This window comes from Juglans microcarpa x Juglans regia, chromosome 3D (genome assembly GCF_004785595.1).
Source record: "Juglans microcarpa x Juglans regia isolate MS1-56 chromosome 3D, Jm3101_v1.0, whole genome shotgun sequence".
Taxonomy (NCBI): Eukaryota; Viridiplantae; Streptophyta; class Magnoliopsida; order Fagales; family Juglandaceae; genus Juglans; species Juglans microcarpa x Juglans regia.
The window spans coordinates 2,878,674-2,901,784 of NC_054598.1; the positions used below are offsets into that span (position 1 = coordinate 2,878,674).

A 23,111-nucleotide genomic window follows, 5' to 3' on the forward strand; every position below is an offset into this window, starting at 1 on the left:
AAAAAAACCAACCAAATACATCAGATTTTGAAGGGAATTCCGTTTCCAGGGATACATTTATCTGTCAAACATTACCCAGGAGCACTGGTCCTTCTATAATCAAGTAAGTACTTAAACATAGAGATCTTGATTCTCACAATAACGAGAGACTTCAACTGTAAATGGAAAGCCACAGAAGAAAGGCTCGACAATAAAAATAAGACACTTTAACACATCTAGTATGAATTCTACGATCACAAATAAAGGCATGAGGCATGCAACACGTCAGAGTCCCGTAAATACTGGGACCTAGCAACTTCTCCAATTAAAAACAGAGGACAAGCACAGTAATTAATCTTAGAGGAGAAACTTCACTGCTCCTGCTCACTGGGGGATTCTTTGATCTCCTCTGTACCGTCATCCTGGATAAATGCAAGCAAATTATAGTTGATTGCTATAGAAAGAAGAAACACACTGATCACAGTTAAGGATCAAACCTGCATATCTGAAGTCCACAAAGTGAGGTTATCACGAAGAAGCTGCATTATCAAAGTGCTATCCTTGTACGAATCCTCTCCCAGTGTATCCAGCTCCGCGATGGCTTCGTCAAAAGCCTAATTCCGATACAAAGGATCATAAATACTAAAATAGGAAAACACAACTAGAAATCCATCCGAAAGTGAAACAGAAGATAAATCCAATCAAACAAACCATAGCGTCAACCAGTGAATATTAAAGGTTTTTTTTTAATATATCTTTCTTGAGTTAACTGAATTTTTGATTCAGTTATTGGATGAGCTAATCTCTGAAATATTCAAGGAGAAACGCTTAGCTTCTAAAAGGTTGAATCATACACCTAGCACTTACGATTCTTAAGGTGTGCGAAATGCATGCTAGTGAGAAATTTCTTAAAGAGACCACAAATTCTGTTCTAACACTACTTAAAATCCTTACTTAGGGCACCTGACCAAAGAAGTGCACCCAACATAAGATTCAGTTCGATGGATGCAGTTAATACTTTTTTTATCAGTGGGGATTAGTTAATATAATAACAATTCCAATTTCTGTGGACCCAGTCTGGAATTGAGTTTAGGAGATTCTGGGCCAAGGAATCACAGAATAACAGTACGACAGCCTAACAAACATATGGACGTATAATTTCGAAGTACAATTCACTTACCTGTTTTGCAAGGCCGCAAGCCCGATCAGGAGAGTTCAAAATCTCATAATAAAACACGGAGAAGTTCAGAGCCAGTCCTAGCCGGATGGGATGAGTTGGAGCCAGCTCGGAATTTGCAATATCCTGCAAACAATATGTCAACACAGACACGGTGAAGTTCCATTTCATTGCAAGACTAGAACTGTGAAGATATTAGAGGTAGATCTCAGTTCGTTCCGTTAGAAGAAAGGAAGGATCCCAAAGAATGGATCCAACATTAATACAAGAAGTATCGCAGATTCAAACGCAAAAAAGGTACAGAGAACTTTTTTTTTTTTTTTTTTTGTCAAGTAAATATTAATGACGGGAACTACCTTCTATACACAAATCTACACTAAGAATTACGTACACCACCAGAAAATTAATATATCAGTATGCGCCCAATCCTAACACTCTAGCGCCGGTGATGAATAAATATAGCAAGCACCATATGTCCAATAAGACAATAAAATAAATTTAGCACCAGCAGCGAATGAGTTTATGTTATTGGTTCTTTAATTCAGAACCGAAAATTCCAATAACAGCAATCCACATGTGACATGTTATAATGACAGATATGATACAATCATTCAAGAAAAATAACTCAGGAAACCAGTAATATTCAAATGAATGCAACCGAAAACAGATCGAACCTGAGCAGCTTTGTAGGCGGTGAGAGTATTCTCGGCGGCCTCTTTGCGGTCGTTGCCGGTCTTGAACTCGGCCAAGTACCTCTGGTAATCGCCCCTCATCTTAAGATAGAAGACCTTGGATTCCCCAGTGGCTGCAGAGGGAACGAGGTTGGAGTCGAGCAGGTTGAGAATGCCACCGCAGATGGAGGAGAGTTCGGACTCGATCTTGGCACGGTAGTCGCGAATAGAGGCAACGTGGTCGGAGTTGCCGCGGCTTTCCTCCTTCTGTTCGATGGAGGAGACGATCCTCCAGGAGGCGCGGCGGGATCCGGCAGCGTTCTTATAGGCTACGGAGAAGAGGTTGCGCTCCTCCGGGGTGAGTTCATTGGAACCCGAGAGAGACACGAGACTCTTCATGAAGTCCACCATTTCGTCGTAGCGCTCGGCCTGCTCGGCGAGTTTCGCCAAGTACACGATTTGCTCGCGGGATGGGGGAGTCGCCATTTGGTTGAAATCCGGGATTGTTTGATTTGGGAACGAGGGCTCGGTGAAATTCGGCTTTTATAGATAAAGAGATTCTCTGTTATCCAACCGTCGACTGCGATCCAACGGTTTTGAATGTAAAATGCAAAGATGAAATAGATGGTGTCATTTAGGGCTGCAACCCGATCAACTCCAACCGGGTCTGGACCCGGTCCGACCCGAACCGCTTCTGTTTACGCATCAACCCGGACCGACCCGACCCGTACTGTACCTTTTTTTTTTCTACCTATCTCTGTCTGTGCTGCTTCTGCCTACTGTATAAACTATATGAACGTTGGTATCCTAATTATGGAATTAAGTCAGAGAAACATTCAGAAATTTCAATAAAAACACATGGCAAACATTAAGTCATGAAACAACCTAACTATCAGTCAGATTATTGCATGCAAAACAGATCAGTAAGATCTCAAAAATATAAAGATGAATTTATAAAACTATCTATTACAAAAATATCTAAATTAGACCTTCCTTAGAACTAATAAAAAAAATGTACAAAAGTCATTTATTACAAAAACTACTTAAATTACAAAAATATGAACATCAACTAATAAAAGACTGAGGAGCATCCAACGAACAAATACAGCAGCTTCACATCTCTTCCTCTATATCTGCCATTATGAAAAAATCTAATACCAAATCAATAATAGCACATCAAATAATTCAAGGCAACACAAAATGGTTTAGTTTCTCTAACAAATGAGTGAAAATGAAAAGCATACCATCATGTAGACCATAAGCCTTGAGTTACTCCTCATCAACGTAAGTAAAACTTGATTTTGGATCCAATTTTAAAAAAACACACCATAATTATTAAATGATTAAAAATAAACATTATGAAAAAGTTTAATAAATATATAAATAAGAAATAAGTTTATTATCCAATTCCTTCTCAAAGCTTTCAATATTATCCAATGAGGCACGAAGATCATTGGGTATTGGATCCCTCAACCAATTTTGTGAACAAACGAGTGCCTCGACTGTTCTTGGAGATAGTGAACTACGAAATGGGTCAAGCACCCGACCCCCTGTACTGAAAGCTGACCTAGAAGAAACAGTAGAAACGAGAATGGCCATCACATCCCGTGCAACTCTTGCCAAAATAGGATACTTTACTTCATTGATCTTCTACCAATCTAAAATATCAAAATTTGGAGCTCGTGCCTCACAACCATTTTCAAATACTTATCGATCTCCGATTTGTTCATTAAATTAGATTCAATTATTTCTTACTCATACTCAACCCAAAAACTCTGTTGAGAATCAGAATCAATCATATTAGGATCAACTGAGGAAGGAGGCTCAGAATAGAAAACTTCACTTGAACTCTCATACACAACACTATATTCTCCATAAATGTCAATCATCAATTGCTTCATTTTTGCAATCATTTCTTCGACTAAATTGCCACCATATATTACAAATACCAAGATGTTGTAGCATACTTGATGTACCATGTCTTTTGGGATGACAAGAGTAAATCTTGTGACAATAATTACACTTTGCTTTTGGGTAATTTAAAGGGCATCCATCTATTTTAGTGAAATGGTCCCACACTGCTGAGGGGTCCTTATTTGTCCTCCTTTTACGAGGAGGGACTGGGAGACTTGTGTCACTAGACAAGTTAATATTTGAAATCATTTGTGATCGGTTTTCCAAAGGAGTAGCAGTCTCATTATCTCTTAAATTTGTATAAGTGTCACTTTCAAAGTAATCCATATATGAGCTGACATATAATATAACATATAAAAATCAAAATATTAGGATATGAACTGAAAATTTATCAGAAAAAAAATCATTTTCTAATGATCTAAAAACCTCTCCTTCCCTCACTCACTCAGCCATTAACACCATGCAAGTGCAAAACCTGAAAAGATCTAAAAGGCTACAATCCAGCATATTATTATGCTTTAAAGACTCCACCAACAGCAAACAATACTTTCAACTATATTAATATTTGATATGCCCATAGTTGAGCACAATTGCAGCGCCAGGCCGATTTGTCTCCATTTTTAAAATGCCTTTTAAGTTTCTTGAACTTGAAGACAAGCACAGATAAATCATAATAAAAGAAGACAAAAAATATTAAGAGGAATTAACTGTTTTTTCTTTCGGTGGAAATTAAGATTGACATGCCAAATTCGTGTTAAATTTCCTTCATGATGCATGTTAATTTATGCCTTGCGTACAATATTAGCGCACTATGAATTAGGAGTCGTACGGCATATATAAACATGTTTTTCATCTGAAAAGTAGTTATCCTAGCTCACCCAAAAAACAGTACTAGCTTTTAATTTATTTTATTGTAGAGTTTATGCAAAGAAAAATTTTATTATCAAGTCGGTAAAAAATTTTCTCTAAAACATTCTGTCAAACACTTTTTATGCAGTTATGAATATTGTGTTAGCTCTATGAAATGCATTCTGTCAGTTATGAATACACTTTTCAAACAGCTCTATGAAATGCAGTTTTAATTTGCTGAGAAAGAGAACTTCCTAGCTAGATGCTGCAAAATCATGTTAGCTCTAAAGTAATCCATGAAACGTATACTTTCTAGAATTGGTTACTAAACCTCTGCCTAATTTCTAGCGGGATACTTTCTAGAATTGGTTACTAAACCTCTGACTAAATTGCTCATACTCAACCCATATAATATAAAGTATCAACCTGTTTTCGAGTTACTAACCCAACAATTCTTTCCCAAACACTTTCAGCAAATCACAATGTTAGGACTATTTTCCAGCTTTTTTTTTCAGTTGTTAATTATCCACTAATGACTAACCAAATCTCCACTAATGACTAAAACTCCACTAATGACTAACCAAATCTCTGTCATCTACATTAATTATCCAATTTATTTTTCAAATCTCTAATTATTGAAGCTCTAACCAGAGTAATTTCAGGGATCTTCAAACTATATTTGCACTAGCCAAAGACCCCGGAACCACCATATGAACCCTACAAAATATTCCTTCAAACGATTACCAACAATACTAGTGTTTTTTCTTTTTTTTTCATGAATATACCCAAATCAAGATAATAAGCCAAATCACATTTCGGGGTAACAACTTTCTGATTGGGATCAAACATGTAGATTCCTAGCCCAATGGAGTGTTTGATTGGCAGAGACAGAGTGTAAATCTGTTTCCCTTGCTTACCCATCAAACACACGCACAGAGCACCAAACAAAGCTCGAAGTTAGAACAAGACACAGAGAGAGAGAGAGAGAACGCACCCGTCTGCGATGACCTCTGCGATCGGCGACGGCAACGGCAAACGGCGACAAGGACTAGGGTTTCCACAGTTGAGAAAAGAGAGTGTTTTCGTTATTTTCGTAAATTGAATCGGTTTCGACAAGTTGATTTTATTATAACCCGATATCAAACTAATGACCCGATGAACCCGTCTTTCACGGGTTGGGAAGGTCGGTTCTTTGGGCAGGTCGGGCTTACGGCCCATTATGCACAGTCCTAGTGTCATTTGAATTCGAAAATGAGTTGAGATAGATTGTGAATAGTAGTAAGATGAGTTCTGAATAGTAGTGAGATTTGTTAAAGTTGCTGAATAGTAATAAATAGTAATTGAAATGAGTTGAAATGAATTACGAATACAAACCGGACTATTATTTTATTATTTATTCTTCTACTGAAGACTGTTTTCAAAACACAATGATTTTCCGGTAGAATTTCTTTTTAATATATAAATCAGATATGTGATTTTTTCTATTAATGCAAGGAAAATATTAAACCAAATAAGGAAGATTTTTTTCAATAATATTGTCATTTTCACAATTTTTTTATTTATTTATCCATTTTGCTTGCTATGTTCCTTTTCTTTCTGTTTGTTAGCGCATGCGAGTTACCTGCGGCTTGACGTAGACAGTTGGTGTGGTTGAAGGATCTCTAAGGCTTAAGCCAACCACACCAAAATGAGTAATAGGAAGGATGTCAAGTGTGAACAATTAAATACATTGAGTGAGACCGATCCTAGATAGATATACAGATTTTGTGCACGCTTTTTTTTTTCAAAAAAATGACTCTGGAAAAAAATTCCCCCAGTCAGCACAAGGGCCAGCAAATTACTAAAATTAAAAATCCAAAAAATATAAACAATCACCCGTTCAATCTAAGCACTAGTGTAGAAAATCTCAATCACATAATCTTAACGGAGAGAATGCAATCCTAATTCTATGTAATCTTGCCACAGAACAACCTAGAGAATGTTGTCTCACACCCTTCCATAGTGTACAAATCATCACAAAGAAAATTATGTCAACCACTACTCTTATGCACCAAGATACGAGATGCCTGGCGGGTCTTATATCAGATCAGATCAGCAACATTCATCGGCATTTCATCAATCTGAGTACTGTAATATTGCTCTATGTCTCTTAGGATTTTAATATCGTCACTTTTGACAAAGTTTATCGCAACACCCTGCAAACATCAAAGTCAGTTCAATGACAATTCCAGGTCAACTGGCTGACAGCCATTACCAGAAAAGGGAGAGAGGGAGTACGAACATTAGTTAGCAGAGTAGTTTGCAAGACATGAATAAGAATGACGCAAATGGGAACAAGAAAATTATGAAATGATCAGACTACAAAAATACTTCACGGTAGAAAGAATGCTTCTGATATGCAACAAATGTAAGCCCTTTACCCTTTTCTTAAACAAGTAATGGAAATTTTATTGGAAATAAAGATTTTAGCTCAAGAGTAGACAACTCAAACGCCACTAAACACGAATCATAATTGATCACCAATATATGAACTTATCCACAAGGCACAACAGAATAATACCTTTCTTCCAAAACGACCAGAACGACCAATACGATGAATGTAAAGCTCACGATTGTTTGGAAGGTCATAATTGATCACCAGCGAAACCTGATGGGATAAGAAAGAAGAGAATGTAAACAGAAAAGCATATCCACCAGTTCTCCACAAGTCATTCTTCCATATACAACTATATTACGACAAGAAAGACAAATATATACAAGCTATATACACCATAGCTATAGAAGCTCAAATGCATAAGGGCATGTTACCATCTCTGAGTGAAATAGAGGACTTTATGGGCAGACAGCCAACAAAGAATACAATCTGTCTACAGAGGATAAAATGCATAATAGACAATTTATAGGCTTGCTTAGAGGATTATTTCCCAAATCATACCCTATTTAGTCTCCATTCAGGTGCATGCGCATATCAATACAAGACAATAAGAAATACACAAGTTTTACCACCAGCATGGAGCAAGCTCTAACCCCAAATACCAAAGGGTCTAGAGTTCATTGGTCACGGTGCCAAGAAGTCCCATACGTTTATATACTCCTGATAACAAGAACTATTGGCCACTAGTGTTAATCAAATATTTTCAACAATTCACATGGCGTGTGGGTAGCATGTAATCCTTCAGCACCTCATCAAATTTGAAGTATATTGAAGGTATTATTAAAATTGGCAACTTAAGATCCACTCTTGTTGCAGGATATTAAAACGGCATGTATTAAAAAAGAGCCAAACAACTTGCCTGCTGAACATCCAGCCCCCGAGCCCAAACATCTGTCGTTATTAGGACACGGGTTTGCCCAGAACGGAATTCAGCCATAATTGCATCTCTCTCCTTTTGAGGCATGTCTCCATGCATTGATGAAACAGTAAAGTTATTGCTACGCATCTTTTCAGTTAGCCAATCCACCTGTTCAAATAGTGGGAGAAGTTTTAGAATATATTCATCTACCAGTACACAGAAGCTTCAAGCCAGACACAACAATGAAAACAAGAGCAGCAAATAGAAAGAAATGTTATTACCTGCAAGTGCACTTTGATTACTAATTACTCCACAAATTCAGTTTACTCACCATGCAAGAAGGGGAAAGAGGAATTAAACATATAAAGAATCTTACTCTCAAAGAGGGCACAAAGCAAATGAGAAGAAAAACTTTTTCTTCTCTGTTTTATGTGTGTGTGTGTGTGTACAGTGTAACATGACGGTTATGAATCAGATATGTGCTAGTTACAGTGCAAGTTAGCTCTTTAGGCTTGTATAAAGTCACAAGTCCGTGAACAAGGATAAAATCAAAAATTTCACTGGGTAAACTAGAAACCTAACAAGAGTCACTCTTAAGTTTTGTTTCTTCACACAATTGAAATAGACAAGTTTCCATTCATGGATCCAAAATTTGACCAATAACAGTATTACCTTTCGCTTAGTGTTGCAGAATATAACAGCTTGGGTAATTGTAAGGGTGTCATAAAGATCACATAGAGTATCGAACTTCCACTCTTCCCTCTCAACTGCAACAAAAAATTGCTTGATGCCCTGTCATCGTGAAAAGACAAGAGAATGGATATTAAACTACAGACTTGTACGAGGCTAGAAATAGTTTAATGACATTTGAGGTCTGCAATCAAAAGCAACTGATATTACTTACCTCCAGAGTCAATTCATCACGTTTCACAAGTATCCGTATAGGATCTGTCATAAACTTGTTTGTCATCTCCAGAATTTCATGAGGAAGGGTAGCAGAAATTAAGACAACCTACAGTAACAGCTTACAAGTTTCAGTACCGAGGCTAGTGTCTGCAAAACCTTGCAAGATACTATTTATACCAGGAAGCAACATTCGATTTATAAACATCACAAGGAAGGGTGGCAGAAATCAAGACAACCTGCTTGTGTGGCATACAGGGTACAGAAGCGAGTACATGAGATTTCAACAATAATGTTTTAAAACATAAATGGCAAGGTATCCATTACAAAAAAGTACTAGTAAGACAACCTTTGCACCTCTTTTAAATAATTAGGCACCAATCACTTCAAAATCGGGTAGACCTAGACTATGATGGTTGCTTTGTAAAACTGTACATTATTGTTATCTCTTACCCTTTTTCTTTCTTTCTTTCTTTTTTTTTTTTTTTTGGGGGGGGGGGGGGGGTTGAGAGAGAGAGAACCTGAAGCTCTGGTGGGAGATATCTGTACAGATCATAAATCTGATCCTTGAAACCTCTGCTTAACATCTCATCAGATTCATCCTGTTGGAGCATCATAAAGATCAAACCTGATCCCCACCAAGCTTCTATATGCAAAACATTAAAAACATAATCGTAATTGTGAAAAAAGTGAGATTGGGAGCGCCAGTCAGGAACTCACAAGAACTAATAATTTGATATGTCTGGTACGAAGTGTCCTCCTCTTGATCATGTCACAGACTCTGCCTGGAGTTCCAGACACCACATGAACTCCATGTTCTAGCTTTCTGATATCTTCACCCACACTCTTGCCTCCAATGCATGCGTGTACTTGAATATTTATGTAATTACCAACTGCCAATATCACCTTCTCTGTCTGAGCCGCCAATTCCCTTGTTGGTGACAAGATTAAGGCCTGGACCCTGTTATATATATTTTTTTAAAGAAATGAAACAAGAAGCGACGTATCAGTAGGTTCTCATAGAAATCATAACACACCAAGTAGGTATCGTTAGCTCTCAGAAACGTTTAGAGAAGTAAATAGTCATCACACACCAAGTAGTTATCGTTATCTCGTGGTAAGATAAATTCCACGAAAACAAACAATCCCTAAGACAAATTCTCCATACCCTGGCAAACCTTAAATAAAAACCCGTACAGTTTACCAGGAAAAATAATAAGAGAAACATGAAAAGCTTAGGTTTCTAAAATAAAAATAAATTACCTAAAATTTCAAAACTATAAAATTAGGGTTTCATAACTCTACTGCTAAAGCATACTATTATTTTCCAAGAACAACCCTACAACTTAATTAGAATGTAACACATTGAATCCAGGGAAAAATTTGCAGTGAATAATTTCCATGAGAACAAAGTTTCCCTAGAATAATTTACAATATCACCCGAGCCTATAAAGAGATACACATCTACGTGCATACATTTAAGAAAAGGAGCAGTATTATAGGATTTACAAGAATTTTAGGGATTTTAGGGACGCACTCTCTGGTTGCAGTATCAACCTTCTGGCAAACGGCAAGAGCGATCATAGAGGTCTTGCCCGTACCGGACTGGGCCTGGGCGATGACGTCTCGGCCAATGAGTATGGGCACCACTGCCCTCTGCTGGATCGCCGAGGGCTTCTCGAAACCATAATTGTAGATGCCGCGGAGCAGGTCGTCCTTGATGCCCATCTGATCGAAGCTCGAAACCACCTGTACTTCCCGAGATGTCTCAAACTCCAGCGCATCCTCCGGAACGCTAACGCGCCGCGCGTTTGGACGGACCATGCTGGCGCCGCCGACGTCGGACATTGATCTAGCTAGGGCTCTCGGCTCGCGGTGTGTGTTTCCTCTACAGGAAGCGCAACGATGCAACGACAGGACAACTGGATGAGACGACGACGTAAAGCGTTCAGAAGTTCCGATTGAACCGTTTTCTATTGTGTTACCGACTTTAAGATCCAACATTTTTAGGCTAAAATTTGGGCAAGCTATTTTATAATGCTTATATCAAAAAATTATTTTATAATTAATCGTTGTGTGTGATTATATAAAGAAAATTATACTAAAAAAAAAAATAGTTTAGGTGTATAAGAGCAATGGCTTAAAATTTGGCTAATAATTCTTTAAAATTGTCTATATTAGAAGAGGTAAATGATTTACTTTTGCTTTATTTTTGCGTTAAATACTACAGAAAATCTCTAAATATGAATGATTACTGTTCACTCTTCAATTTATTGATTTATATTGTTTTCATTGGTCTTTTTTTCTCACGCTCAAACTCTCATCTCTCTTTTCTTGATGGGTTTTATGTATTTTGATGCGTAAATTATTATAAAGGATTAAAAATAAAATAAAATAATTAGGTCAAGAAATTTAAAAGATATGCATAATAAAAAAGTTTAAAAATTTTAAAACGTAATAATAATTTATAATTTATTATCGTGGGTAGTGATATGACTAATTCAAGGTAGGATATAAAATTATTATAGATAGGCAAAAGGTAAAAGGTGACATTTTATTCAAAATTTGCCTACAACTTTAGCTACATTATTACTAACATTCCAAGAGTTTCCTCATTGGATTGGCTATATAATCTTTAAAATTTAGCTAATATCACATTTTTTTATATTTGTTCATTCTATTTAAATTCAATCCCCACATTAGATTAGTCATTCACTCTCTATATAATAATAAAATATTATTAAATTAATAAATTTTTTATTTAATTTATTTGTATTATTTTTATAATTCTACCGCTTTAATAATAATTATTATTATATTCTAATTAAATTAATATTTAAAAAACCATATTTTTAAAAGTCATTTAATGCTAATAACAAACAAATTAATATTAAACTTATCTAAAATTCTATTTAAATTTCTTATTCACTAACTAAATATCTAGTAACATACCCATTTCAATGTCAATAAAAAATATGCACCTACATAAACACTTACAAGTAGTTGGAATGAGAAATTAGTATTTTAATGTTTATTGAATCAATTATGATTCTCCATCTTTGGTCAATCACTATAGCAAAAATTCAAATTATTTTAGAGATGCTCAATCTAATGTGGAGTCTTGTTGGCACAGATTATCTAAATTTTAGCCATCTTTTAACTTTGGCCAATCAAAATGAAGATGCTCTAAGCGCCGTAGTTTTGCACTAGACTTTATAATTAAGCTGCACGGGACTTATATAATTGAGATATATGTAAATTATTATTTATTTAAATAATAAATATAAGTACACCCAACTTTAGAGATGTATAGATGATTTATTTATTTAGTTGCACGCTGGCTTGAAGCTAAAGAACTCAATATATGATATTCCAACTTCATATCGACATTATAACATGCTAGGACTCTTGTTAAAGGTGCCAAGGGGATGGAACTTAGATGTACAGAGAAGTCATAATTATAAGATTTATAATAATACGTACACAAAGTGAATATACTATTTAATATTATTTCGGAGACAAAGAAAAACAAAAAAAAAAATAGAATCCATCGTATATCTCTATCTTTCTTGTTAGAAAAATTATTCTCATCAGTCACTATTTACCACTCCACATCTCACATTCTATGAAAAATACTTTCATACTTTATGAAAAATACATTCACGCTCAATAAAAAAACTATAAATATAAAAGTGTGAGAGTAAACAATGACTAATGTATAATAATCCCTTAATGCTATGTGTTTTAAAATCAAAAATCAAACGGACATTTTTCCTTTTCTACCTTCTAGTCTACCGAGTCCCCATGATCAGATCATTGAGTGCACGGAAATCCTACTTTATATATACTCTTTCCAAAAACAAACATTAGGATACTTTGGATTCTGTCCAGATGAAACTTTAATATTTGTAAGAAAAAATATAAACATATTTAGATTATGTTTAAGAAACAAAATTTAGAATTTAAGTTAATACATTTGAAACATCAAATTTTATTTTATTTTAATGTAATTTGAGATTTGAAATATTAAAAAGTTTGAATCTGGTCCTCAGATGTAAATTTTAATATATCATGTACTAAGGAGACTGGCCCGTTTGAATGCTAAGCTGATCTCATGTATTCGATCCGAACCAGACTGATCTGGTCTGATCCATATATACCTTAGAATATATGGTAGTTTTTAATTTCACTTTTCTTTATTTTTTGTTTTTAACTTTATTATGCTAATTGTTAATTCTCATGGATAGAGTATGGATAATTTTGATAATTTTACAATTTTTTTAGGTTATTTTCAAGTACAAAATGTGCAAATAAATATAAAAATAATTGATATTTAAAAGTGCAAACATTGTGTGTTTTTTGTATTGATTGACTGCAAATAGTCAAAATATACATCATAGCGATTTTGGATTTTTTGTATGTTTGATCTATTTTATATTGGTCGAGACGGAATAAATCAAATGGACTAATAGCTAACGGTTCGAACTATATAGAGATAATTAGTCCAGCAAAAAGGATGGACTTTTTTTATCTTAACTCAACATTGTTCATTGATGAAACTTTTATTATTATTATTCAATCACTACAACAATAAACTAATAATTGATGAGACAAACTATTTTTTAACTTTTTAAAAAGAAGTTAAATATACTTTATAAATCCAAACACATCAAAATATATTCAATAGAACCCACAAAATCTGCTCAAACATTTTAACTCACTATAATTAACGTATAAATCTAGATTATTTGAGATACTCTTAACATCCAAACGAGACCTCATAGTTTAAAACTAACATTTAGATCTATTTCTATTCAAATATGAAAAGCGATACATTTAAGTTTTACTACACATAAGTCGGTATATCAATACACTACTTATAGCGTGTTCTATTATAATTTAAAAAAAATTAAATTACTAACATGAATAATTTAGAAAAAACTTTATATTAATGATGTCTCCAGTGTATAAAAAATAAATCTTATAAATATATTTTATTAAGAAAAGTGCTACTTAGCCTCCTGCTCAATGTTATTGTTCAAAGTTACTGCTAAAATATTTTAATTTTTTAAAATTTTATTTAGTGATTAAGAAAATGATTATTAATAAAATTGTATATTTTTAAGTTTTTTATAATAAAAAATGTTAAAAAAAAAACTACACATTCATATCAACTAGGGTAGTGATAGGATTACTATTCTCTTACTATCCATTTATTATTTATAGTGTATTTAAAATTTTTTTTAAATATTTTTTTAACATATTCAATTATTAATAAAAAATTAAAAAATATTTAATTTTATTAATAATCACTTAAAAAAACAAATATAAAAAAATAGTAAGTGCTGGCGGCGTCCAAGCACCACCCTTTTATCAAATCGGAATAAAATAGTCTTCGAAAAATAATCTCGTAAATAAAATATTTTTATTTCTTATATACCGAGTACAGAGTAGACTAGACCAGACCGAATGCCTTAAGATTCACGCAATGGAGTCCACCCAAACCCAAAAAGTCACAAAAAGCAAACAGTCCGTCTCTGGTAAGAAATGATGTTTACAATAGATAAGCCAGCGTTGTGTAATTTCTTTAGAAAAGAAAAATAATATTTCATCTCATTTTATTTTATTTTATAATATTATTATAATTTTTTTAAATTTTTATATAAAATATAATAAATAATTTAATTTTTTTAAATTTTAATTTAATTTTTCAAATTTTAAAATAATAATAATATTAAAAAATAATATTTTAATAATATTTTATTAACTTTTATCTTTCATTTAAAACTATCTAATCTCATATCTGAATCCAAATCAATCTTAAATTTTTGTGAATTATATAAAACATAATTTTTGTTATAAAAAATTAAATAAATGTAGAATTCAAATTAAAATAAATTTTAATAATAAATTATATATCTTTTTAAATAATAATTGAGAGCTGGCAAATTTTACAATTATTATAAAATAAAATAAGATGAGATAACTCCACGACTATTTAAAAATTTAAAATAACTAAAGAGTAGTTTGGATCGTAAAGTATTCACATAATACTTAATTATTAATTATTAATTTATTATTATTATTTACTATTATTTAATATTTTATTATTATTATTGACAAAATATCTCATATCCTCTCGCTATCCAAACGCAACCAACGTAACTCTCTTCTAACGATCTAAACCCAACCCCCACCCCACCCCACCCACACCCCATTCCTCCCTTGACCTTGACTTCGAGAAATCGCAATTTCTCAGAGTCTTCTCCTTCTCTCCAAAATAAAGTTCCCTTTTCATAGCTTCGTCGAAGCAGAAGCTAAAAGCCAAAAAAATAATGCCTCCACGCGCTGTTAAGCGGCTATACACGGCCTCCACTACTGCTCTTAAGAAGAGGCCTCGGCTCCGACAAAGCGTATCCGTATCACGCGAACCCTCCGCCCCTCCTATCGAAGGTACTTCACTTACCCTACAAATACCTTAGAACAGAAGATGTATATTGTTGAACAGGTGTCTCTTTTTTTTTTCTTTCCTCTTTTGGAGGTCGAATTAGCAACAACGCATGCTCTGCTTGATTGGTTAGAAAATGTAGAAAGAGAAATTTGATAATTCAATTTTTAGCCTATCCTCTGAAAATTGTTTTTGTCCCATTGACCCGTTGTTCTTCCTCTGTTTAGTTGTTTCGACATCTCCGGAGAAACAAAAATGGAACTGCAGTATTTGAATGTTACATCTCTACTTTCCAGTTTTGCCTTGAACTTGGCTAGTTAACACCGAATAAAAGCTTCGATATATAAACTTAAGTATCTTATAAAATATTTCATGCTAAATATTAGCGGCCAGAGAGTCGAGTTTACATCAACACGTGCAAAGTTCCAGCAATTAATACATTAGTGTTCCTCGATAATCTCTTTACTTATTGATTGTTGGGGAAAGTATACATTTAGCTGCCCTTTCGTGGATTGACGGGAACAGGTATAGCGCTTTGAATCGTTATCGTATTTTGTACGTTTTGTTATAAGAAAGATATATATATATATATATATATATATATATATTGTAACTACAACGGGAGGCTTATTACCTTGTTTGTCAGAAGAAAAGGGATTAGAAAGACTAGAGCTCGAAGATAATGATCGGCAGTTTGAAGCAGAAGAGAATGGTGGTGGAAACTTAGACATGGAAGAGCTTGTAGAGATGGATGGTAGAAATGAGGAAGATGGGGTAGAGAGAATTGATGTGGATGACATGATCGAAGAAATTGTGGAAGTTGAGGTGGAAGAAGATGAGGAAGTGGAGGAGGAGGAAGAAGTGGTCGAGGAGGATGTTGGGGATGAGCGTGAAGAAATAGAGGACTATGAGGAAGAGCATCATGATGTGGTTAAAGAGAGGAGGAAGCGCAAGGAATTTGAGGTATTTGTAGGGGGGTTGGACAGGGATGCTACTGAGGAAGATCTTAGAAAGGTTTTTAGCCAGGTGGGTATGATCACCGAAGTCAGACTTCTGAAGAATCCAGTAACTCATAAGAACAAGGGCTTCGCTTTCTTGCGGTTTGAGACTGTTGAGCAGGCTAGACGGGCTATTTATGAACTGAAGCACCCAGTGGTATTGATCTCTTCTCTTTCGTTCTTCCTAGTTATTCCTTCTACTTGAGATACTATAGAAAGTTTCTTGAACAGTTACTTCATTAAGAGGGGAAAAAGGTTCTTGAATGATTCTAGGAAGCTCCTCCCACTAATCTAATTTAAGAACTTGAACTCTGCTGAATTTTCAATTTACTTTTTTTTAAAAGAACTCTCTTAAGATGATCCTTGAAAATTTATTTTGTGGGGGGTTGTGGTACTGGTGAGTGAGGTGTTAAATCATCCGTGACAGCAGTCATAAAGGACATAATTAGTTAGAGAAAATCTAGCATGTTATAAAATACTTTAGTATAATGTTTCTTATTGATAAAAGTAGTTATGATATCAGTGGTTTTCTGTTTTTCGTCGATTTTCACCATAAATGAGAGATGGTTAATTATCCAGTCATGTATAACTTTGAAGTTTTATCAGGTTAATGGGAAGCAATGTGGGGTGGCTCCAAGTCAAGATAGTGACACCCTCTTTGTTGGTAACATATGCAAGGCATGGGAAAAGGACATCGTAAGTGCTCTAAGTTCTTGTATGCGTTTGTGGCTTTAGAATGACCGTTTCCTCTGATCGGTTAGGTTATATGGGGTTAGCTTATTTGGATTTTTTCTTTTTTACTTCAGTTGAAAGAAAAGCTTGCTCATTATGGAGTCTATAAATACGAGGAGTTGACTCTAGTCGAAGATATGAACAATGAGGGGATGAATCGAGGCTTTGCTTTTTTAGATTTCTCGTGCAGGGCAGATGCCTTGGAAGCCTGCAAGAGATTGCAAAAGAGGGACGTTGTGTTTGGTACAGACCGAACGGCAAGGGTTGCCTTTGCAGATACCTTCATTGAACCAGATGATGAAATTATGTCACATGTATGCACTTCTTTTCTTGTCTTAAATCTTTTGTTTATTGGTTCTCATGACAGTAAGAGAGAGTAGCAAAATTTGGGATCTTATTCTCCTTTTAAACTTATAAATGTATGCTTACATGTCTGGTTTTGTGTGTTTGTATGTCATCTCTTGTCATTTATGTTCTTGTTAATGATCACACTTAGATGAGAAACAATAACTTGACAGCTTTTTGTTGTATAATTCAAAACTAGAAATGTTACTAATATATTTTTGTTGAAGCTTTTAGCAACAATGGTTATATAAAACTTGTCATGCCCTTTTCTAGGTGAGGACGGTATTCCTTGATGGTTTGCCTCCTGCTTGGGATGAGGATCACGTCAAGAACTATCTCAAAAAGTTTGGGAAGATTGAAAAGGTGGAACTTGCTCGGAATATGCCAGCTGCTAAAAGAACTGATTTTGGTTTTATAACATTTGACTCACATGCTGCTGCTATGGCTTGTGTTGATGGTGTAAATAATGCTGAGCTTGGTGATGGAGATAGGAAGGTAATCTGCTATTTTTTGTTCGACCTTATTTTTGTTACATGATCTTTGAACATCCTTGTAGAAATTATTATTATTTTTTAATTTACAGTCATGTAGAAAGTTTCAATGCTTTTATTTTATACCGTATCATGTGTTTTCTTGTATACGTCCAGTGTACTTGGTTACTCCTATTGATTTATATATATAATATTTTACTTATAAAAAAAAAAATTATATACCGTATCATAAAATGAGAACAATTAAGTGTCCAGTGAAAAAATGTAGAAGGTGTTTGAAGTGGGGAAAAGAATGTACTAATATAAACATGTCGATTTGATCAAATATGATAAAGTATTTAAGGGGACCAACAATAAACTTTGAAAAAAAATTATAAACATGTCGATTTTTATTTGCTTCTGAGATTTACAGCAATGCTATTACTTATATAAAAAAAAACTTTGAAATGTTAGACGAGTTGGGATCTTCCTTGATGTTAATGATGGAGAGCATGCAACACATGTGCTAACTGTAAAGTGGGTCAGAATAAGAACGCCATAAACAATTTTAACTGCTTAGAAAAATGAGAGAAAGGATCATCAGGTTCCACTGTTATGTGGCTGTAACACTGAGTCTTTTACAGCCTAATCTTATGCATTTATTCTACTTCCCAATGTTATAATATTCCCCCAGTCATTAGTCACGATTATTAGTAAGATACTGCAGTGATATTTATCCAATTTTATTTCTCTACAGCAGTCTAGCAAAATTTATTTGGACAGCTAGACTCTTTTTAGAGCTTATGCAAGTAATGCATGCTCACTGATAATTATGCTTTTCTCAGTTAAAGGTTAGGGCAAGGTTGTCTAGACCACGCCAGAGAGGTAAGTCAGCTAGACAGGCTCGGGGAGGCTATGTTGTTGCACATGGCAGTGGTCGGGGTGACAGGGGTCCCTGGGGCTCTAGTATTTCTCGCATTGATCATCGCAGGTCTATAGATCATGGTGGGAGAAGTATTCAAAGTCGTGGCGATGGTGTTTCTAACCGATCATATGGTCCAAGGGACAGAGATGTAGTATCGTATGGTCTTGGGAGTGGACAGCAATATTCTTCACCAGAGAGATCATATGGTAGAAGGTCCACCGGTATGTTGTTAGTTTCTGTAATAATAATGGTTCTACCATTTTCCTTTCCCCCTGGCTTATTCCTGTCTCTACTGGGACAGTTCAAGTTTATGGAAAGACCGGCTCAAAGAGAGACTACATCCTAGAAGATGAAGTATTGTCCAGGCCAGCTGATTTTGGTCGAGCTCCTTTCAATAGACTTTCTTATAGGGATGCTTACCCTTCACGTGGATCTGGGTACTCAGGAAGTCCTCCAAGGCAGGTTTCTCGGGCTGCTACTCGTAGACCATCTCCTCCTTACGATGATTATGGCTATGGAAGATATGTGGAACGACCCTCAAACTATCGTGACAGTTATATCCATGATTACAGTTCTACCACCAGCTCAAAGCGTCCCCATTCTGCAATTGTCAGTGATGTATTGGAGTTTTTTATACACCTGCTTCTGTTTTTCCTCACCTTGTCCTGATTAAGTGGTTCTTTTTTAGGAGGAAGATCATTCTCATTATGCTGAAGCCTCAATTAGGCAATCACGTGCCTGTTTTGATTATGGGGGAAGCAGTTCTGACTTGCCTTTCAGTGACAAGTCTTATGGAAGTAACTTTACAAGGTTGCCTGTTGCCTCGGTGCTTTACCTTTTTATTCCCTCAATCCCGAAGTAACTTGTGGGTCTTTGTATTTTAGTTGGTTCCCCTAGGGAGTATTGGTTAACCTAGTTTGAAAAGTCAATGCTATATTCATCTCACTTATCTGAATTGTTCCTTGCTGTTTATCACATCAAATCCCAAAAGAAGAATTGATGCCTTTTTTTCCACTAAAAAATTACTTTCAATCCTTAATTATTCACAAATATCTTAGACCAGAAAATGATTAAATTAGTAGTGTGAAAACAGTAGTTTATGTCTCCTTCATTTTAGACATTTTAAAACATGATTTTCATTTTGGGCAAAGCAAAAAATACTATTTTCTCATCCTGATCCTAATTCTTAACAGCACCATTATTTTTGCAATAATTATGGCTGATTTTCTAGCTGTTATGGTAGGCTGGGGCGTGGGTCTCGTCCTGGGTACAATGAAGGTAGTCGGAGATCTACAGGGCAATCTCATGGAGTGTATGTCACAAAATCATCCACTATGGGTTACAAAAGAGGTAGTTGGAAACACACAAGCTCACATGTATCTATATAAATATTTTTTCTTCAATATGTCCTTAAATATGTTACTCTTCCTCTGTGTGAAAATTAAATATTGATGCTGTTTTATGGATTCAGTTCTCACAGATGAGATTAGTAGAAGAGATAGAGAAAGGGTGTATGCCAAATATGGAAGGGATTATATGTCTAGGGATTATGAGCCTTCTCGATCAGATGTATGGTTATATTGTGCTCTTAAAATATATTCTTTTTTATCTTCCACATCTAGTTAAGAAATTTTCTTATGTGGTAAAATAATCATTTTTGCAGCTAGATGAAGGGGCATATCCTCCTGATTACCCCTCACGTCGCTTGAATGATGACTACTTCAGTGGCAGAAGTTCAGGCTCATATTATTAAGGTGAGTTCGCTTGTGGTTATTCCAAGGCCTTGTATAAACGTTATTCAGTCACCAGAAGAAAAGGACCCTGCATAACTGTATTAAATAGCACATTTTGCATATTTAGACCAGCCTCTGAAGTTGTAGTGCTCCTTTGGAGGTTGATTTAGTGGTTGGAGACTCATTGTATCCTTAAGAGAATGAGTTTGGTGTTAATAGTGAGGTTTCTCATTACTTGAAGACCTTTGGAAGTTTGGAGAATTTTTTTTTTACTTGTCCAATTTCATCATCTACTCTGAAGTTAACTGAATGAGAAATTGGTATTAAGACAGGAAGCTTTGAGAATGAGATCTGCAGTGACAAAGTATTTAGTGGAAATTTGAAAATTAGTTGTGTTTGGCACTTGGTTAGTAGTAGAAAGGGATGGATTATGGACTCGTGATGTACAATTTGAAGCTCATGCTACTCATTCTTCTTTATGGTGTTTACACCAGTTGGTGTGTAAGAATATGTTATAAAACAGTTGGCTATAAATTGTTTCTGGTCTTGAATATTTTCTGGAACTCCAATTACAAGGATCATGGAATGCCTTCGTGTGATGGGTAACAAATTTATGGTCTTAAGTTAGTATAACAATTGAAGTGGATAATGAAGATTGACAGGCGACTTTGTGAGAATGATCTCCCAAGGGTTTTCTATACATGTAATTTCTCCGGGTATCTACATTCTTGCCGTAGTTTCATTTACACGCCCGGATTATGGATGGAATCTCAAAGAAGTTGATTTACTTTAAATATTAGGTGGACTTGCATTGCACAGGGCTTTCCATAGTAGAGGAATGATTTGACCGGTAAAGATTTTGAATGATTGCACTTGGGTTCAAATGGCACAAGTGAGGTTTCTCAGAAGTTTACTTCAATGGGAGCTGGGGCTTCTTGACTTCAGTTTCTGATTGTCGTTAAAGACAAACATTTTCAGCTACTTCAATAGAAAGACATACATTTTCGCCTTAGTTATACTTCAGTAGCTGATGACTTTAGAAGAAATTAGTCTTTTGATGATTCAAAGGAATTAATACTCGGATAGTTACTGCATATTCGGATTGCCTCAAAAGGCTAATAATTCAGGGAGAAAACATACTTGGGAATATATATATATATATATATATATATGATATGGTTTATCTAGGACTAAGGACCTGAAACCAGTCCAATTACTTTCATAAAATTGTCTATGATTCATTTAGTTTTGACTGAATTCAGTATATGGATATAAAAAGAAAATTAAAGAAACGAATTATAGTGATTTTACATACTGATATATTATGGTGAGTTGTGAAGTGCTGGTTGATCAGATGGCAAATCCCTAATGTGATGATGCCATTGCTAGAGTTGTTCCTTGCATAAGCTTCTATAATCTGTCAGCCTCTAAAGGGCATAAGAACTCTGGCAGCCATCTGAATATGTAATGCACATGTTTGGATGATTATATCAAAGCCAAGAGCTGTAGCAATCACTGCTGGTGACTTCAGATTTAAAAAGCAAGCAGCTGTTCGCTCAGTTTTTCATTCCTTGGTCTACTGGCATATCAATTTTCATTCCTTTGGTCTACTGGCATATCACTTTTTCATTCCATGGTAGTGACAAAGATCATAGGAAGATTGATTTCATAAGGGACTATGAATTTTGCAATTCGTTGTTCTTCCTTGGATGTCAAAGTACTGAGTGGATAATTTCTCTCTTTTTATAGAGAATTAGAACCTATACATTAACAGATTGCACTTCAGAAGTTGTATTTTTAGTTTTTAGTTTTTCAATTTTTGTCTGGTTGATACTACGCTTTTTTTCTGTTGATGTGATCCATTACACAGTATATCGATTAAGGTCTCGTTTAGTTACACAAACTATATCATTTCATTTCATTTCATTTAATTATTACAACTTTCTCAAATTCTTACACCAAATATAATAAATAATTCAACTTTTTTAAATCTCAAAACAAAAATAATATTAAAAAATAATATTTTAATAATATTTTATTCAATTTTTATTTCATCTGATCTGTGCAACCAAATGAGGTTGTGTATTTCTCCCCTTCTTCCGCGAGGCATTGATAGTGATAGGAAAACTTGAAGTCTCTCACTGAATTGGATGGATGATTTTTGAAGTCTTTGGTGCTCTTGGGGGTGCAGTCAAGCATGAGTTGTCGTGGATAATCTTGCTAGATTTGGAGGGATCTGGACAATATTTGATGGTGGTGCTATTTGACTTGGGTGAATATAAACAAAATAGAGAAATCCTGCTGGGAGGAGAATGGACACCATTATAGTATTGTGACTTTCAAAATAATAAAAAAATAATTAAAAAAAGAAAAAAAAAAGGAGAAAAAGTAACTTTACACCCTCTAATTAAGGCCGTTAAACTATCAAATCTAATACATTGCACCCTTGCCAAGAATGCTTTGATGGATCGGTAACACCTTGATATCTCACAAAAAGAACCAACCGAATCCTTCTTTAAAAAAAAAAAAAAAACATTGCACCCTTTAACAACTGAAGATTGAACTCTCTCTTATTTCTAGAAAACTCAATCTCTTCGAGTGCCTTCGTCGAAGAGGAGGGTGGAGCTGTGGCTCTCACCCTTCTCTCTTCTCCATTTCCATTACCGCATTGTGT

The 23,111-nt window shown here is 34.8% G+C and overlaps 3 protein-coding genes across 4 annotated transcripts; 1 reads left to right on the forward strand and 2 right to left on the reverse strand.

The window, feature by feature from the left end:
• Position 1: 1 nt before the first annotated feature.
• Positions 2-2,439, reverse strand: LOC121255476 (14-3-3 protein 2-like). The gene is made up of 4 exons (XM_041155827.1): positions 1,831-2,439; positions 1,160-1,282; positions 477-593; positions 2-401 (listed from the first exon to the last, which is right to left on the reverse strand). Exons 1-4 carry the CDS (start codon positions 2,311-2,313, stop codon positions 351-353), a joined length of 774 nt encoding a protein of 257 aa, XP_041011761.1. The 5' UTR covers positions 2,314-2,439; the 3' UTR covers positions 2-350.
• Positions 2,440-6,388: 3,949 nt separating this feature from the next.
• Positions 6,389-10,778, reverse strand: LOC121255427 (eukaryotic initiation factor 4A-3-like). The gene is made up of 8 exons (XM_041155731.1): positions 10,324-10,778; positions 9,507-9,747; positions 9,308-9,388; positions 8,788-8,895; positions 8,556-8,675; positions 7,884-8,051; positions 7,151-7,237; positions 6,389-6,785 (listed from the first exon to the last, which is right to left on the reverse strand). Exons 1-8 carry the CDS (start codon positions 10,632-10,634, stop codon positions 6,672-6,674), a joined length of 1,230 nt encoding a protein of 409 aa, XP_041011665.1. The 5' UTR covers positions 10,635-10,778; the 3' UTR covers positions 6,389-6,671.
• Positions 10,779-14,934: 4,156 nt separating this feature from the next.
• LOC121255368 lies at positions 14,935-20,990 on the forward strand. Of its 2 annotated transcripts, none has more exons than XM_041155649.1 (11): positions 14,935-15,239; positions 15,881-16,389; positions 16,839-16,928; positions 17,039-17,278; positions 17,583-17,804; positions 18,625-18,925; positions 19,006-19,313; positions 19,393-19,514; positions 19,948-20,054; positions 20,176-20,273; positions 20,368-20,990. In XM_041155649.1, the coding sequence occupies exons 1-11, from the start codon at positions 15,122-15,124 to the stop codon at positions 20,455-20,457; spliced, it is 2,205 nt and encodes a 734-aa protein (XP_041011583.1). In that variant the 5' UTR covers positions 14,935-15,121; the 3' UTR covers positions 20,458-20,990. The 2 variants fall into 2 exon arrangements, with proteins under 2 accessions (XP_041011583.1, XP_041011584.1); XM_041155650.1 differs by having other exon boundaries at positions 15,884-16,389.
• Positions 20,991-23,111: the final 2,121 nt, after the last annotated feature.

Bases quoted from the DNA above. Each gene is read 5' to 3' on its own strand.
- LOC121255476 (XM_041155827.1), bottom strand. From the start codon at position 2,313: ATGGCGACTCCCCCATCCCGCGAGCAAATCGTGTACTTGGCGAAACTC. The intron at 1,283-1,830 runs GTTCGATCTGTT...TATTGTTTGCAG, and splicing joins CCGCCTACAAAGCTGCTCAG to GATATTGCAAATTCCGAGCT. The intron at 402-476 runs GTTTGATCCTTA...GCATTTATCCAG, and splicing joins TGTGGACTTCAGATATGCAG to GATGACGGTACAGAGGAGAT.
- LOC121255368 (XM_041155649.1), top strand. From the start codon at position 15,122: ATGCCTCCACGCGCTGTTAAGCGGCTATACACGGCCTCCACTACTGCT. The intron at 16,929-17,038 runs GTAAGTGCTCTA...TTTTTACTTCAG, and splicing joins AGGCATGGGAAAAGGACATC to TTGAAAGAAAAGCTTGCTCA. The intron at 17,805-18,624 runs GTAATCTGCTAT...TGCTTTTCTCAG, and splicing joins TTGGTGATGGAGATAGGAAG to TTAAAGGTTAGGGCAAGGTT.
- LOC121255427 (XM_041155731.1), bottom strand. From the start codon at position 10,634: ATGTCCGACGTCGGCGGCGCCAGCATGGTCCGTCCAAACGCGCGGCGC. The intron at 8,896-9,307 runs GTTCTCTCTCTC...CTGTTACTGTAG, and splicing joins ATCTCCCACCAGAGCTTCAG to GTTGTCTTAATTTCTGCTAC. The intron at 8,052-8,555 runs GTAATACTGTTA...CTATTTGAACAG, and splicing joins TCTGCAACACTAAGCGAAAG to GTGGATTGGCTAACTGAAAA.